This window comes from Rana temporaria, chromosome 12 (genome assembly GCF_905171775.1).
Source record: "Rana temporaria chromosome 12, aRanTem1.1, whole genome shotgun sequence".
In the NCBI taxonomy this organism is placed as follows: domain Eukaryota; kingdom Metazoa; phylum Chordata; class Amphibia; order Anura; family Ranidae; genus Rana; species Rana temporaria.
Window position 1 is genome coordinate 104,669,074 of NC_053500.1, and position 14,135 is coordinate 104,683,208.

Consider the following 14,135-nt stretch of genomic DNA (forward strand, 5'->3'; position numbering starts at 1 on the left):
GGAACATGAAGATAGGCATCCTTTATGTCTATGGATGCCATGAAGTCGTCCTTCTGGAGTGTGGCAGCTGCTGACCGCACGGATTCCATCCGAAATGAGTGGACCTTTAGGTATGCATTTACCATTTTTAAGTCCAAGATTGGCCTGACATCGCCGTTGGGCTTTGGGATGATAAATAGGTTGGAGTAGAAACCCAGCCCTTGTTCTTGGACTGGTACCTCTACTATTACCTCCTGGGAGAGTAGAAGATTCAATGCCGCCATTAATGCGGCTCCCTTCCCCGGATCGTTTGGTACCCTTGACTCCTGGAAATGAGGAGGAGGAAACTTTAGGAAGTCTAGTTTGTAGCCTGTAGCCACGGAAGACCGTACCCATCTGTCGGGAATGCTGGCCTCCCAAACCTCTGAAAAGAGACGCAGCCTTCCCCCCACCCTCGGGGGTGGGGGCGCCCCTTCATAAGGCCGGCTTGGGGGCTGGTTTGCAAAACCACTGCTTCTTGCCTCCAGCGGCCTGTCCCTGCGATTTGTTGTTAAAGTTAAAGTTTGATCTTGCAGGAGGCCGTCGATACTGTTTGGTATTAGAGGGCCCCTGCCCAGGGGAGTACTGTTGTTTAAACGCAGGTCCTCGAAACTTTTTCTTGGTTGGCAAAAGAGTACTTTTGCCGCTTGAAATGGTCTGAATGTATTTATCCAGGTCTTCTCCGAAGAGTCGTTCTCCATGGAAGGGGAACCCTACGAGGAGCTTCTTGCATGGGGGCTCTGCCTCCCAGCTCTTTAACCATAAGAGTCTTCTCATATGGATAAGGGATAACGATAAACGTGACGCTTGCTGGATAGAATCCTTAATTGCGTCTACCGTAAAGCGTATGGCCCTAGGGACATCCGAAAATTCTTCTGCCTGCTGGGCAGGAATAAGTTTAAGCATCTGCTTAGTTTGATCCGATAATGCTTGTGCAACCCTAATCGCAGCCACAGCTGGCTGCACTACTGCCCCTGCAGTGGTGAAGGAGTTTTTTAGTAGCGTTTCCAAGCGTTTATCAACCGGATCCTTGAACACCTGTATGTTTTCTACAGGGCATGTTAAAGATTTGTTAACACATGAGATGGCTGCGTCCACCGCCGGGGTTGCCCATCTCTTGGAAAATTTATTTTCCATAGGATATAAGGCAGAGAATCTTTTAGGTGGTAAAAAGATTCTATCTGGCTTGGTCCAATCTTGGAACATAACTTCCTCTAGTAGAGGATGGATCGGAAAAACTGCGTTGTTTTGAGGCGTTCTTAGTGAGCCCAAAGCTGAAACCGTCGATACTTGGAGATCTGGTACTGGCAAGTTAAATGCTCTATGGACCAAGTCCGTTAAGGCTTGAACCCACCAGCTCTCCCCTTGGGAGGCTGCCCCAGACTCCTCCGTATCCGGGTCCTCGATCCCCGAACCTGCTTGGTCCTTGTCCAAGAGGTCGTCCAATTCCCCTGCGGAAAGGACCTCCTCCTCTGAGGGTCCACGCTCGGGCGACGGAGATCTATTCCGTTTTCTGTCCCGCATAGCCTTGGCTATCATTTTTTCCATTCTCTTTTCCATCTCCTTTAAGGAGGTGGACAGTACCTCGTCCGTGACCACCCTAGGGTTGGACTGACCCGTGCCAGCACCAGCCCCAGATCCCGATGGTCCCACCAAGGCTCCCTCTCGGGAAAGCAGCGGCATAACTTTGTCCGAGACCTCAGACTCTCTGGGGGAATCCCCACCTCTTGTACCCTCAGAACCAGATGCCATGGTACAATACCGAGGTACGCCCGCTAACTTAACGGTGTTTGGAATTTATAAATAAATTATTACCCAAAAACCCTTTGGGGGATAAAAAATGCCTTCTCTGCTTTTGTTTTTTTTTTTTTTTTTTTAAACCAAAGAGAGAAAAAACATTCTGTCCCCCTTAGTAGTATTGCCAAAGAAAAAACTGCTGAGAAAAAAAGAACAGCCTATCTCTAGGCTTCAGGACAGTCTTTAAGGCTGTAGTATTCCTTTTTGGCCACTGTGTGTCCTCGGCGCCCCGTGCTGCCGCTCTGGTCTCTTCCTCTCTCAGTTCCAGCATACACTGAGCTGGGAACGAATGGAAGGGCCGCCCCTTCCTTAAACTTACTGGCCCGCCCTTCCCCCCTCAGCTAACGGCGCGAAATTACGCCCATAACACGGGGACGCGCGCGCGCCCGCCGACGGGGGGGGGGGGTGGGGTGAAAGGGAGCCACACGAGGAGGCCAGCGTTTGCCTGTCATCCAGGCTAGGAGGAAGAACCTATGCAGCAATCGCCTGGAGGCTTGCAGGTAAGCACAGCTCTCTTAAACACACACAGCCTCTCAATGCAGGGAGGTCACCTTTTATGGGGAAATAACACAGAGCCATCCTATCTTAAGACATGTGACTCACTTTGCCCGATGCAGCGCATAACTTTTGGCATGTCCCCCTGTGACCCCCCCAGAAAAACCTGCTGCGAACCAAGTTCCGCAAGTTTCCCCTCACTTACCTGTTCAATGCCGCAGGACTTTGCACAGCAAGAGGCCCAATCTTCCCCCATCTCCGTGGGGCATTGACCTTCAGGCCCTGGGTTCCTATGAAGGATCCACTGTCCTGGGCCCATATAGCACTCTGGCAACAGAAACATTAGGCCCCCAAAGGTTTCTAAGTTCTGGGCCCAGGGTCCAGCTCTCTAAAAAGAAAGCATTATGGGCTATACCCCATTGGTTTGGGGTCCGGTTACTGACCACTTTAGCGCTGAGGCCTTTGGACAGAACCGGTTAGCCCACCTTAATCCCAAGGATGTGGAGGCAAGCTAAACCATGACCAACACCTAAGACACTGGCGTAAAAACTGAGGTACTCCTCCTATGGGAGGGGGTTATATAGGGAGGGGCACTTCCTGTTTGAGATTGCCAGTGTCCATCACCTGAAGGTACTCCATATAACCCATATAGTAATGAATATGCCGCTCTGTGTCCCGTGATGTACGATAAAGAAAAAAGTGATACCTGTGCGTTATAAATTAGCATCATTTTATGTATTGTTTATATTTGATAATCACAGCTTTTTCATGTACCCATGCTAAAATTATGCACCTGTGTTGACACTGTCAATGATTAATTCTAGCGCTGTCATTAATGCCCGGTACACACGATCCGATTATCGGACACATGATCGTCCGTTTTTTTTTTTGTATGCTAATCTCACGTCGAATCTGATGAGTTTACTAAAGTCACGAAAATTCTCGTACGGCAGAATAAAAAATCGGAAGTGATGTCATGTGTTGTAATGCATTTGTATTGCATTTTCGAACGACAGCTGTACTGATTAAACGAAAATCGTACGATCTGGCATCGTACGAAAAAAAATTCTGTGCATGGCCGATAGGATACAAATCGGATGAACTGTCCTGATCGGCTCTCGGAAGCTCTGTACTAACGATCCGATTATCGTACGATTGATTCGAAAGCGGCATTTTTCGTACGATTTTCGGATCACAAAAACATCTGACACTGGAAAGGGAAGATTTACACCACTATAGGCTGTGTACAGGTCAACAAAATTACACCATGCACATTGACAAAGGCATTAAGGCAAGTGTGGAGGGGTGCTATACACATTCAGTATGTACAGTAAAAAGGTTTACAGGTATAGCCAGTATGCACAGGACAGGATGACGACAGGTACAGTCAGATTGGAAAGCACAGGACGACGACAGGTACAGTCAGTATGCACAGCACAAGAGGGGGGGGGGGGGGGGGGGGGTACAGTCAGCATGTACAGCACAGAGGACGACGGGTACAGTCAGCATGTACAGCACAGAGGACGACGGGTACAGTCAGCATGTACAGCACAGAGTACGACGGGTACAGTCAGCATATACGGCACAGAGGAGGAGGACGAAGACGGGTACAGTCAGCATATACGGCACAGAGGAGGAGGACGAAGACGGGTACAGTCAGCATGTACAGCACAGAGTACGACGGGTACAGTCAGCATATACGGCACAGAGGAGGAGGACGAAGACGGGTACAGTCAGCATGTACAGCACAGAGTACGACGGGTACAGTCAGCATATACGGCACAGAGGAGGAGGACGACGACGACGGGTACAGTCAGCATGCACAGCACAGGAGGCAGGGGTTCAGTCAGCATATACAGCACAGGAGGGGGGGGTACAGTCAGCATGCACAGCACAGGAGGCAGGGGTTCAGTCAGCATATACAGCACAGGAGGGGGGGTACAGTCAGCATATACAGCACAGAGGAGGACGACGCGTCCCTGGTCTCCTCCATATAACTCCCATCTATGAATGGTGTCACCCGTCCCTGGTCTCCTCCATATGACTCTCATGAATGGTGTCACCCGTCCCTGGTCTCCTCCATATGACTCATCTATGAATGGTGTCACCCGTCCCTGGTCTCCTCCATATGACTCCTCTATGAATGGTGTCACCCGTCCCTGGTCTCCTCCATATGACTCTCATCTATGAATGGTGTCCCCCGTCCCTGGTCTCCTCCATATGACTCTCATCTATGAATGGTGTCACCCGTCCCTGGTCTCCTCCATATGACGCTCATGAATGGTGTCACCCGTCCCTGATCTCCTCCATATGACGCTCATGAATGGTGTCACCCGTCCCTGATCTCCTCCATATGACGCTCATGAATGGTGTCACCCGTCCCTGGTCTCCTCCATATGACTCTCATCTACGAATGGTGTCACCCGTCCCTGGTCTCCTCCATATGACTCTCATGAATGGTGTCACCCGTCCCTGGTCTCCTCCATATGACTCATCTATGAATGGTGTCACCCGTCCCTGGTCTCCTCCATATGACTCCTCTATGAATGGTGTCACCCGTCCCTGGTCTCCTCCATATGACTCTCATCTATGAATGGTGTCCCCCGTCCCTGGTCTCCTCCATATGACTCTCATCTATGAATGGTGTCACCCGTCCCTGGTCTCCTCCATATGACGCTCATGAATGGTGTCACCCGTCCCTGATCTCCTCCATATGACGCTCATGAATGGTGTCACCCGTCCCTGATCTCCTCCATATGACGCTCATGAATGGTGTCACCCGTCCCTGGTCTCCTCCATATGACTCCCATCTATGAATAGTGTCACCCGTCCCTGGTCTCCTCCATATAACTCCCATCTATGAATAGTGTCACCCGTCCCTGGTCTCCTCCATATGACTCTCATGAATGGTGTCACCCGTCCCTGGTCTTCTCCATATGACTCTCATGAATGGTGTCACCCGTCCCTGGTCTCCTCCATATGACTCTCATGAACGGTGTCACCCGTCCCTGGTCTCCTCCATATGACTCCCATCTATGAATAGTGTCACCCGTCCCTGGTCTCCTCCATATGACTCTCATGAATGGTGTCACCCGTCCCTGGTCTCATCCATATGACTCTCATCTATGAATGGTGTCCCCCGTCCCTGGTCTCCTCCATATGACTCCTCTATGAATGGTGTCACCCGTCCCTGGTCTCATCCATATGACTCTCATCTATGAATGGTGTCCCCCGTCCCTGGTCTCCTCCATATGACTCCTCTATGAATGGTGTCACCCGTCCCTGGTCTCCTCCATATGACTCTCATCTATGAATGGTGTCACCCGTCCCTGGTCTCCTCCATATGACTCTCATGAACGGTGTCACCCGTCCCTGGTCTCCTCCATATGACTCTCATGAATGGTGTCACCCGTCCCTGGTCTCCTCCATATGACTCTCATGAATGGTGTCACTTGTCCCTGGTCTCCTCCATATGACTCTCATCGATGAATGGTGTCACCCATCCCTGGTCTCCTCCATATGACTCTCATGAACGGTGTCACCCGTCCCTGGTCTCCTCCATATGACTCTCATGAATGGTGTCACCCGTCCCTGGTCTCCTCCATATGACTCTCATGAATGGTGTCACTTGTCCCTGGTCTCCTCCATATGACTCTCATCGATGAATGGTGTCACCCATCCCTGGTCTCCTCCATATGACTCTCATGAATGGTGTCACCCGTCCCTGGTCTCCTCCATATGACTCTCATGAACGGTGTCACCCATCCCTGGTCTCCTCCATATGACTCTCATGAATGGTGTCACCTGTCCCTGGTCTCCTCCATATGACTCTCATGAATGGTGTCACTTGTCCCTGGTCTCCTCCATATGACTCATCTATGAATGGTGTCACCCGTCCCTGGTCTCCTCCATATGACTCTCATGAATGGTGTCACCCGTCCCTGGTCTCCTCCATATGACTCTCATGAATGGTGTCACCCGTCCCTGGTCTCATCCATATGACTCTCATCTATGAATGGTGTCCCCCGTCCCTGGTCTCCTCCATATGACTCATCTATGAATGGTGTCACCCGTCCCTGGTCTTCTCCATATGACTCTCATGAATGGTGTCACCCGTCCCTGGTCTCCTCCATATGACTCTCATGAATGGTGTCACTTGTCCCTGGTCTCCTCCATAGTCGGACCTGTCTTGTAATGAAATAAGAAGCCCCCCCATGCGTGCTGCCATCTTGTGGTAACCTTTTTTTGGGGTGCGGAGCTACAAGGGGAAGGTCTCCACCCCCTTCTGCTCGAGCTAGGAATGTGTCCAATGCAGAGCCCACTCATTAGCTGTATTGCCATGTACGTAGAAGGGTTCAATGCTGGGCTTGTGGTCATGGCAGCGGAGTCAGTCAGCAGCTCCCTCACACAATGTAGAAGCGAAGCGAAGCGAAGCCTGCCGCCCCCCGACCCCCTCCATACACAGGGCACGGATACACTCACTATCTCTGCCGGCTCCACGTCCAGCTCCTCCATGGTTCTCCGCCGTCTTCCTGATTCCCGCTACAGCTCACGGTCCTCACTAAGGACCCCAGGTCTGTCTTCGTCACTGCCTGATACCAAGGCACAGAGCTCTACAGCAGGAGTGAGTGAAGGCTGAGCTCGGAATCATAGAACACACGATAAGACCCATATTCCGATTTATTTTCCAGTCACTGTGAAGTACAGAATAATACTTGAAATACTTCAGGCAGCCAGGGGCAGCTATCAGAGTGCGGGCCTCTCATAGGAGCGATGGGGAGCCATGTGCGGGCTGTACATAAAATGTGGAGCAATGGATCTGGATGCCTCACTAATATTATATACACACACCCCTCATCTATAAACACCTCCTCATCTCTGACTTATTTAGAGGGGTAAACAAAGGCGACCGAGTCACAATTTTACCACCCATGGCAGCCCATCAGGGCAATCCCACAACATTGGTGGAGTCATTTATTTTTATTTTTCCTTTATACAGTAAAAATTTAAAACCCAGTGTTTTTTAACCTCTTCAGCTGCTGACCAGAGCACTTTTTGCGATTCGGCACTCCGTTGCTTTAACGGACAACTGCGCAGTCGTGCGACGTGGTACCCAAACAAAATCAACGTCCTTTTTTCCCCACAAATAGAGCTTTCTTTTGGTGGTATTTGATCACCTCTGCGTTTTTATTTTTTGCACTATAAACAAAAGAAAAGCGAAAATTTTGAAAAAAAACACAATATTTTTTACTTTTTAAATTAAAAAATATCACAATTTTTTTTAAAACTATTTTTTTCCTCAGTTTAGGCTGATACGTATTCTTATACATAATTTTGGTAAAAAAAAATCGCAATAAGCATATATTGATTGGTTTGCGCAAAAGTTATAGCGTCTACAAAATAGGGGATAGTTTTATTACATTTTTTTTACTAGTAATGGTGACGATCTGCGATTTTTATTGTGACCGTGACATTGCGACGGACATATCGAACACTTTTGACACATTTTTGGGGCGTTCACATTTATACAGCGATTAGTGCTATAAAACTGCACTGATTACTATGTAAATGTGACTGGCAGGGAAGGGGTTAACACTAGGTGGCCCTGAAGGGGTTAAATATGTTCCCTAGGGAGTGATTCTAAATGTAGGGGGAGGGGACTCACAAGGGGAGGAGACCGATGTGTGTTTCTCTGTACTGGGAACACATATTGGTCTCCTCACCGCTGACAGGACCTGGATCTTTGTGCTTACACACACAGATCAATGGTCCTGCCATGATTGCGGGTGCCCGGTGGACATTGCGGCCGCTGGGCACGTGCACCGGGTCCTGAGCAATGCTGCGCGCACGCCCCATAGACGGCTGGGAAGCCCAGGACGTCCACCCAGGATGGGAGATCCCATCTGTGGACGTCGTATGACTATGGGCGGGATGTGAAGTGGTTAAATACCACCAAAAAATTATTCTAAATTGCTGGAAATAACATTCTCCCTCCGGGTTAAAGCAGAGCCCCCCATGAAAAAATGAAAAGTCAGCAGCTACAAATCCTGTAGCTGCTGACTTTTAATATAAGGACACTTGCCTGTCCAGAGATCCCATGAGTCGGCACCCCAGACTATTTTCAGGTTGGCTCTCGGGTGCTGCCGCCATTCGTAGTAAGAGAAACTGGCAGTGGCGCCCTACTGCGCTGCACTTTCTAACTGGCCCGGCGGCAGAGGGGGGTCGAATTTTAAAGAGACGTCGCAGTCTCCCAAAGGTAGGGTTAAAAATCCTGTTCCTTTAAGTCAGGGGTAGGCAACCTCATCCTTCCAGCTGTTTTGAAACTACAAGGTCCATGAGACATTGCAAGACCCTGACAAATCACAGACATGACTCCTAGAGGCAGAGGCATGATGGGATTTGTAGTTTCACCACAGCTGGAGGGCCGAGGTTCCCTACTCCTGCTTTAAGGCATGATCTATAGCAGGGTGCTGTGTAATTTGTCCCTTCCTGTGTTGTAATATACCTAATTGATCCTGCCTGTTTCCGTGTCCCACTGTCTGTGCTGATCATGGCTGCTGAGCCATAATACTGTGGTCAGGGTACGTTGCCTCCGTCAGCCCTATCTATGCTGCGAGTCTCTCCCCTCTCCCCCTCCCTGCCTGTCAGCGTGACAGCAGCTCCTCCATCCGTTATTCAGCTGCACTATGCAGCAAATATACATCAAAGTCACAAAAAGGCTTAGGCCCCTTTCTCATTGGAGCAGGAGCCGCGGTAAAAATAGCGGCGCTATACCGCCAGGATTGCCGCAGGAATCGGCCGCTAGCGGCCGATAAAGGGTTAATACCACCCGCAATGCGCCTCTGCAGCCGTGGTTTTCCATTGTTTTAAATGGGAAGAAGCGGTATACATGCCGCTCCTCTCAACGCTCCAAAGATGCTGCCGACAGGAGATTTTTTTCTCTCCCGCCAGCGCATCGCCTCAGTGTGAAAGGCACATACATTGGCCCCAGCCATTCCTATACTGTGCTTTTTATTGAATACAGGGATTTTTTATATTTTTATATTCCATTTTTGGCTTTTTTCCTTGCTGTGGTTTTACGCATTTTCAGTGTTGTATTGCCGAGTGTGTTCATGTGTGGCTTTTTTGCCTTTTGAACAATAAAATTTTGCTTTTTTACACTATGAGGAGGCGTCCTCTTTTGTTTTTTTCTTTTCTTTCTTTTTTATGATGAGTCCATCCTATGCCTACAAGGAAGCTGTTGATACCACTTCTATGTCAAGGATCCAGCCGATTTAGACTTCTACCAGCATGGAGAGCTACGGTCCAGAGCCATCGAGAGAAGTTGCCCCCACTCGTTGGGTTGACTAAGCACGTTTGACCCACCACCGTATGGTGTTGCTGGGTCCACCACATCTGGTAAGGGCATTTTATTATCTCTTTACCTCTTGACGATTGGAAATATCGGTTAATGGGATCGTAGCCACTGTTGCATTGGAAATTTACCAACATCAGTTACCATACAAACTCTAAAGGCTCAAGCTCTGGGTGCAGATAGAGTAGGACCAGACCGAGATCCCCCTTAACAGAGCACCTTGGTGCGCCCCGAGCCTACCGGCAGACGTTAAACGCCACCCGCTGATTGGCAACACGACGCGAGTCTGTGCCAGACTCATCTCACAGACGCCCTTGTCCTCGAACAACTCACCGCTGTGTCCCATTTTGGGGCACCCCCAGTTCATACCGGGCATACGTGACTTGGCCTTTCGAGATCTAGTTGAGGCGGGATTCCACCAAGCCTCCCACTTTAGTTCGGGGGGGCGGTGGAATACTATTGCGGAACTTTCTGACCCCACAGGCCCGTTTCGGTTGGACTTCCTGAGGTCCCACCAACTAAACCACTTCCTTCGATCCCTGACACCGCCAGCCACCAATCCCCAGCCCCTCACACCACTAGAGGACCTCTGCAATTCCTCAGGTACCACGTCACATACACTCTCCGTAGCCTATAGTCTTATAAACGCTCCATGCGCAGACTTCGTGCCCCCGGGTATGCTTAAATGGGAAAGGGAGCTAAACCGTCAGTTTACTGCGGCCGAACGACAACGCATTCTGAGATTCACGCACAAATCCTCAATCTGCGCCAAGACGCAGGAAACTAGCTACAAACTCCTGTCACGATGGTACAGGACACCAGTACTGCTCCACAAGTTCTTCCCGGCGACGCCTGACCTCTGCTGGCGCTGTCGGGCAGACAGGGGGACGCTACTGCACATTTTTTGGTCTTGCCCTGGCCTTAGTCACTTTTGGCGGGTGATCCGTGAGGTGGCCCAGAAGTTCACGGCCCGCACTATACCGGACGACCCAGCGTTCTTCCTCCTGCACGTATCTACCGTCCCGGAGAAGACATACAAAAAATCTGTGATCAGGCACCTGTTGGATGCAGCAAAGGCCTGCATCCCTCTACATTGGAAGGCCACGCTCCCGCCGACAGTATCCCAATGGATCACGAAGGTAGAGGAGATAAAGCACATGGAGGATCTCATCCTCACAGCACACAACAGGCAGGAAACATTTACCGACACCTGGCAGTTATGGAATATTTTCATCTACTCAGCTGAGGGCCAGGCACTGAGAGAGCCCGCGACGGTTGGGTGAACGCTACCATACCAATGCGATTCCCCCCCCCCCCCCGCCCCAGTCCATTTACATAACAGGATGCGAACCCACAAGGTACAGGGACTACCCCTATGGCGAGACTATCTGTAAGGTGACCGACCCCCCCCCCCCCCTATCCCTGCCCACCCTCTCTCTTTCTTCCCTCTTTCAGACCTGTTTCCTTTCCCTGGAACTTTCTACTACCCCACACTGGGGCTCTTTCCCCCTTCCCTTTCTTCTTCTCGACATAAAAAGAAAATGAGGGGACGGGTCGCGTGGACCCGACACTGGGCTACGACTCAACAAACACGCTTCCCTATTTTAATAGGAGACACCCTCTGGGAGCCACCACTGGTTTTACCAGGGGACGGAGCCCGGGAGCCCTCCTAGGACACACACGCCACTTAACGCTTGCGCCACACAGTAGGCGCCTACCATGATCCATCATGCAATGTGTAACGTTATATTGATCCCGTGTATTGTTGTGACCTATTTATCATATCACATGTACTGTTTGTACTATTGTAACATGTCGGCCCGTGCGGCCTTGTCCCTGTCTATAAATAAACAAATGGCTGGATATAATGGGATGGACACCATATACACATTATTAACGTGTTTTATGAATTCTCACCATTCACGTTGAACTTCATCATTCATTGATTGTTTTTTTTCACATGTCGGATGAGTGTTTGGATATATCGCACCAGCGGTTTATCCTCTTAAATCTTGAAGTGTGACACATCACACTTGTGTTTATTTTTCTAGCCACACACATGTTTGGTTAGATTTTCATGTTTAGCGCTGCACTTTTGTTTTTTCACTTATTTACACAATTTATTCCTTTGTTTGTGTTGGCTGCCACTTTCTGACACCATTTGGATCAGCGCAGTATATATTTTTTATATTTTCATATTGAGTAGGCAGTGAAGGAGTTTTTCAGGCGGTATAGCAGCGCTATTTTTAGCGCTGTACCGCCTGAAAAACTCCTCAGTGTGAAAGGGGTCTTAGTCTTTTAAGTAATACTATAGGCAACATTTATTTCTTTTTAGTTTTGGATAGAGCAAGGGAGGGTTATAACTAGGGTTGTCCCGATACCACTTTTTTAGGACCGAGTACAAGTACCGATACTTTTTTTCAAGTACTCGCCGATACCGATACTTTTTTTTAAATGTGTCCCCAAATGCAGCCATGTCCCCCCACAAATGCCGCCATATCCCCCCACAAATGCAGCCATGTCCCCCTTATAAGCAGCCATGTCCCCCCTTATAAGCAGCCATGTCCCCCCTTATAAGCAGCCATGTCCCCCCTTATAAGCAGCCATGTCCCCCTTATAAGCAGCCATGTCCCCCTTATAAGCAGCCATGTCCCCCCTTATAAGCAGCCATGTCCCCCTTATAAGCAGCCATGTCCCCCCTTATAAGCAGCCATGTCCCCCCTTATAAGCAGCCATGTCCCCCTTATAAGCAGCCATGTCCCCCTTATAAGCAGCCATGTCCCTCCTTATAAGCAGCCATATCCCCCTTATAAGCAGCCATGTCCCCCTTATAAGCAGCCATGTCCCCCTTATAAGCAGCCATGTCCCCCCTTATAAGCAGCCATGTCCCCCCTTATAAGCAGCCATGTCTCCCTTATAAGCAGCCATGTCCCCCTTATAAGCAGCCATGTCCCCCCTTATAAGCAGCCATGTCCCCCTTATAAGCAGCCATGTCCCCCTTTTAAGCAGCCATGTCCCCTTATAAGCAGCCATGTCCCCCTTATAAGCAGCCATGTCCCCCTTATAAGCAGCCATGTCCCCTTATAAGCAGCCATGCCCCCCTTATAAGCAGCCTTGTCCCCTTATAAGCAGCCATGTCCCCCTTATAAGCAGCCATGTCCCCTTATAAGCAGCCATGTCCCCCTTATAAGCAGCCTTGTCCCCTTATAAGCAGCCATGTCCCCCTTATAAGCAGCCATGTCCCCTTATAAGCAGCCTTGTCCCCTTATAAGCAGCCATGTCCCCCTTATAAGCAGGCATGTCCCCTTATAAGCAGCCATGTCCCCTTATAAGCAGCCATCTCCCCCCCCCCTTACCTGCATGCTGCCGCGCCGCTTAGTTAATACGAGCGGGGAATATCACAGCTTTCATTTGAATAGCTGTAATGTTACGCGCTGCGTATAGACACTCCCCCTTGCTCGGGATTGGACAAATCACCCGAGCAAGGGGGAGTGTCTATACGCGGCGCGGCGGGTAACACTACAGCTATTCAAATGAAAGCTGTAATGTTCCCCGCTCGTATTAACCAAGCGACGGCGGGATGCGGTGTAGCGGCGGCGGCGACGGGTGGGGTGGGGGTCGCTGAGTATTCTATTTAGGCATCGGCGGTATTTTCGGGAGTACGAGTACTCCCGCAAATACTCGGTATCGGTCCCGATACCGATACTAGTATCGGTATCGGGACAACTCTAGTTATAACCCATTAAAAAATAAAATAAAAAATTGCCATCTGTGTCCCATTGCGGAGATTTCCCTTCACTTCTTGTCCCATAGCCAAACAGGAAGTGAAAGCTAATCTCTGCAAATGAAAGATTTCCCATATATTACTTTTCTGGGAGCAACCCAAAATTTGCGATTTTCTTTTATTTCACTTTCAATGATAATGATGAACAGGACAAACATAGGGCGAATCTCCCTAACGGAGGCACAAACAGCAATAAAAACCGACAGGGCTTCTAATCCCTCTCCACTATCCAAAACAAAAAAGTTTTGCCTTTAGTTGTACTTTAACCCCTTGCCGACCGCCGCACGACTATTTACGTCAACAGAATGGCACGGACAGGCAGATTGGCGTAAAGGACGTCAATTTTGTTTGGGATGCACGTCAGACGACCGCGCAATTGTCAGTTAAAGCGACGCAGTGCCGAATCGGAAAAAGTGGCCCGGTCTTTGACCACCAAAATGGCCCGGGGCTGAAGCGGTTAAACTGACCTAATTTACAGACCGAAGTTCATCTCTTTGATCTAAAAGAACCAAATTATATATTCTCCATCGTTATCTCAGCGCTGAGCAATGTTAATAAACATTTGGCTTTTTTTATTTCTTATTTTTTTAAAGCTCTAAGCCCAGGCTCACACTGGGTACGATTTTCTTCGATTTGAGATGCGATTTCACATGTGAAATCGCATCTCAAATCGGCGGCAATTGTCGG

At 49.5% G+C, this 14,135-nt stretch overlaps 1 protein-coding gene across 2 annotated transcripts in view; it reads right to left on the minus strand.

Moving 5' to 3' along the window:
* NUP85 (nucleoporin 85) overlaps positions 1 to 7,038 on the minus strand; it is a 78,633-nt gene extending 71,595 nt beyond the window's left edge. The window contains exon 1 of one of the 2 annotated variants that reach the window (XM_040330062.1): positions 6,793 to 7,038. In XM_040330062.1, the coding sequence (XP_040185996.1) occupies positions 6,793 to 6,825 (33 nt within the window). In that variant the 5' untranslated portion in view covers positions 6,826 to 7,038. The remainder of the gene's footprint in view (positions 1 to 6,792) is intronic. The other variant, XM_040330063.1, reaches the window with a different exon arrangement.
* Between the last annotated feature and the right edge of the window lie 7,097 nt (positions 7,039 to 14,135).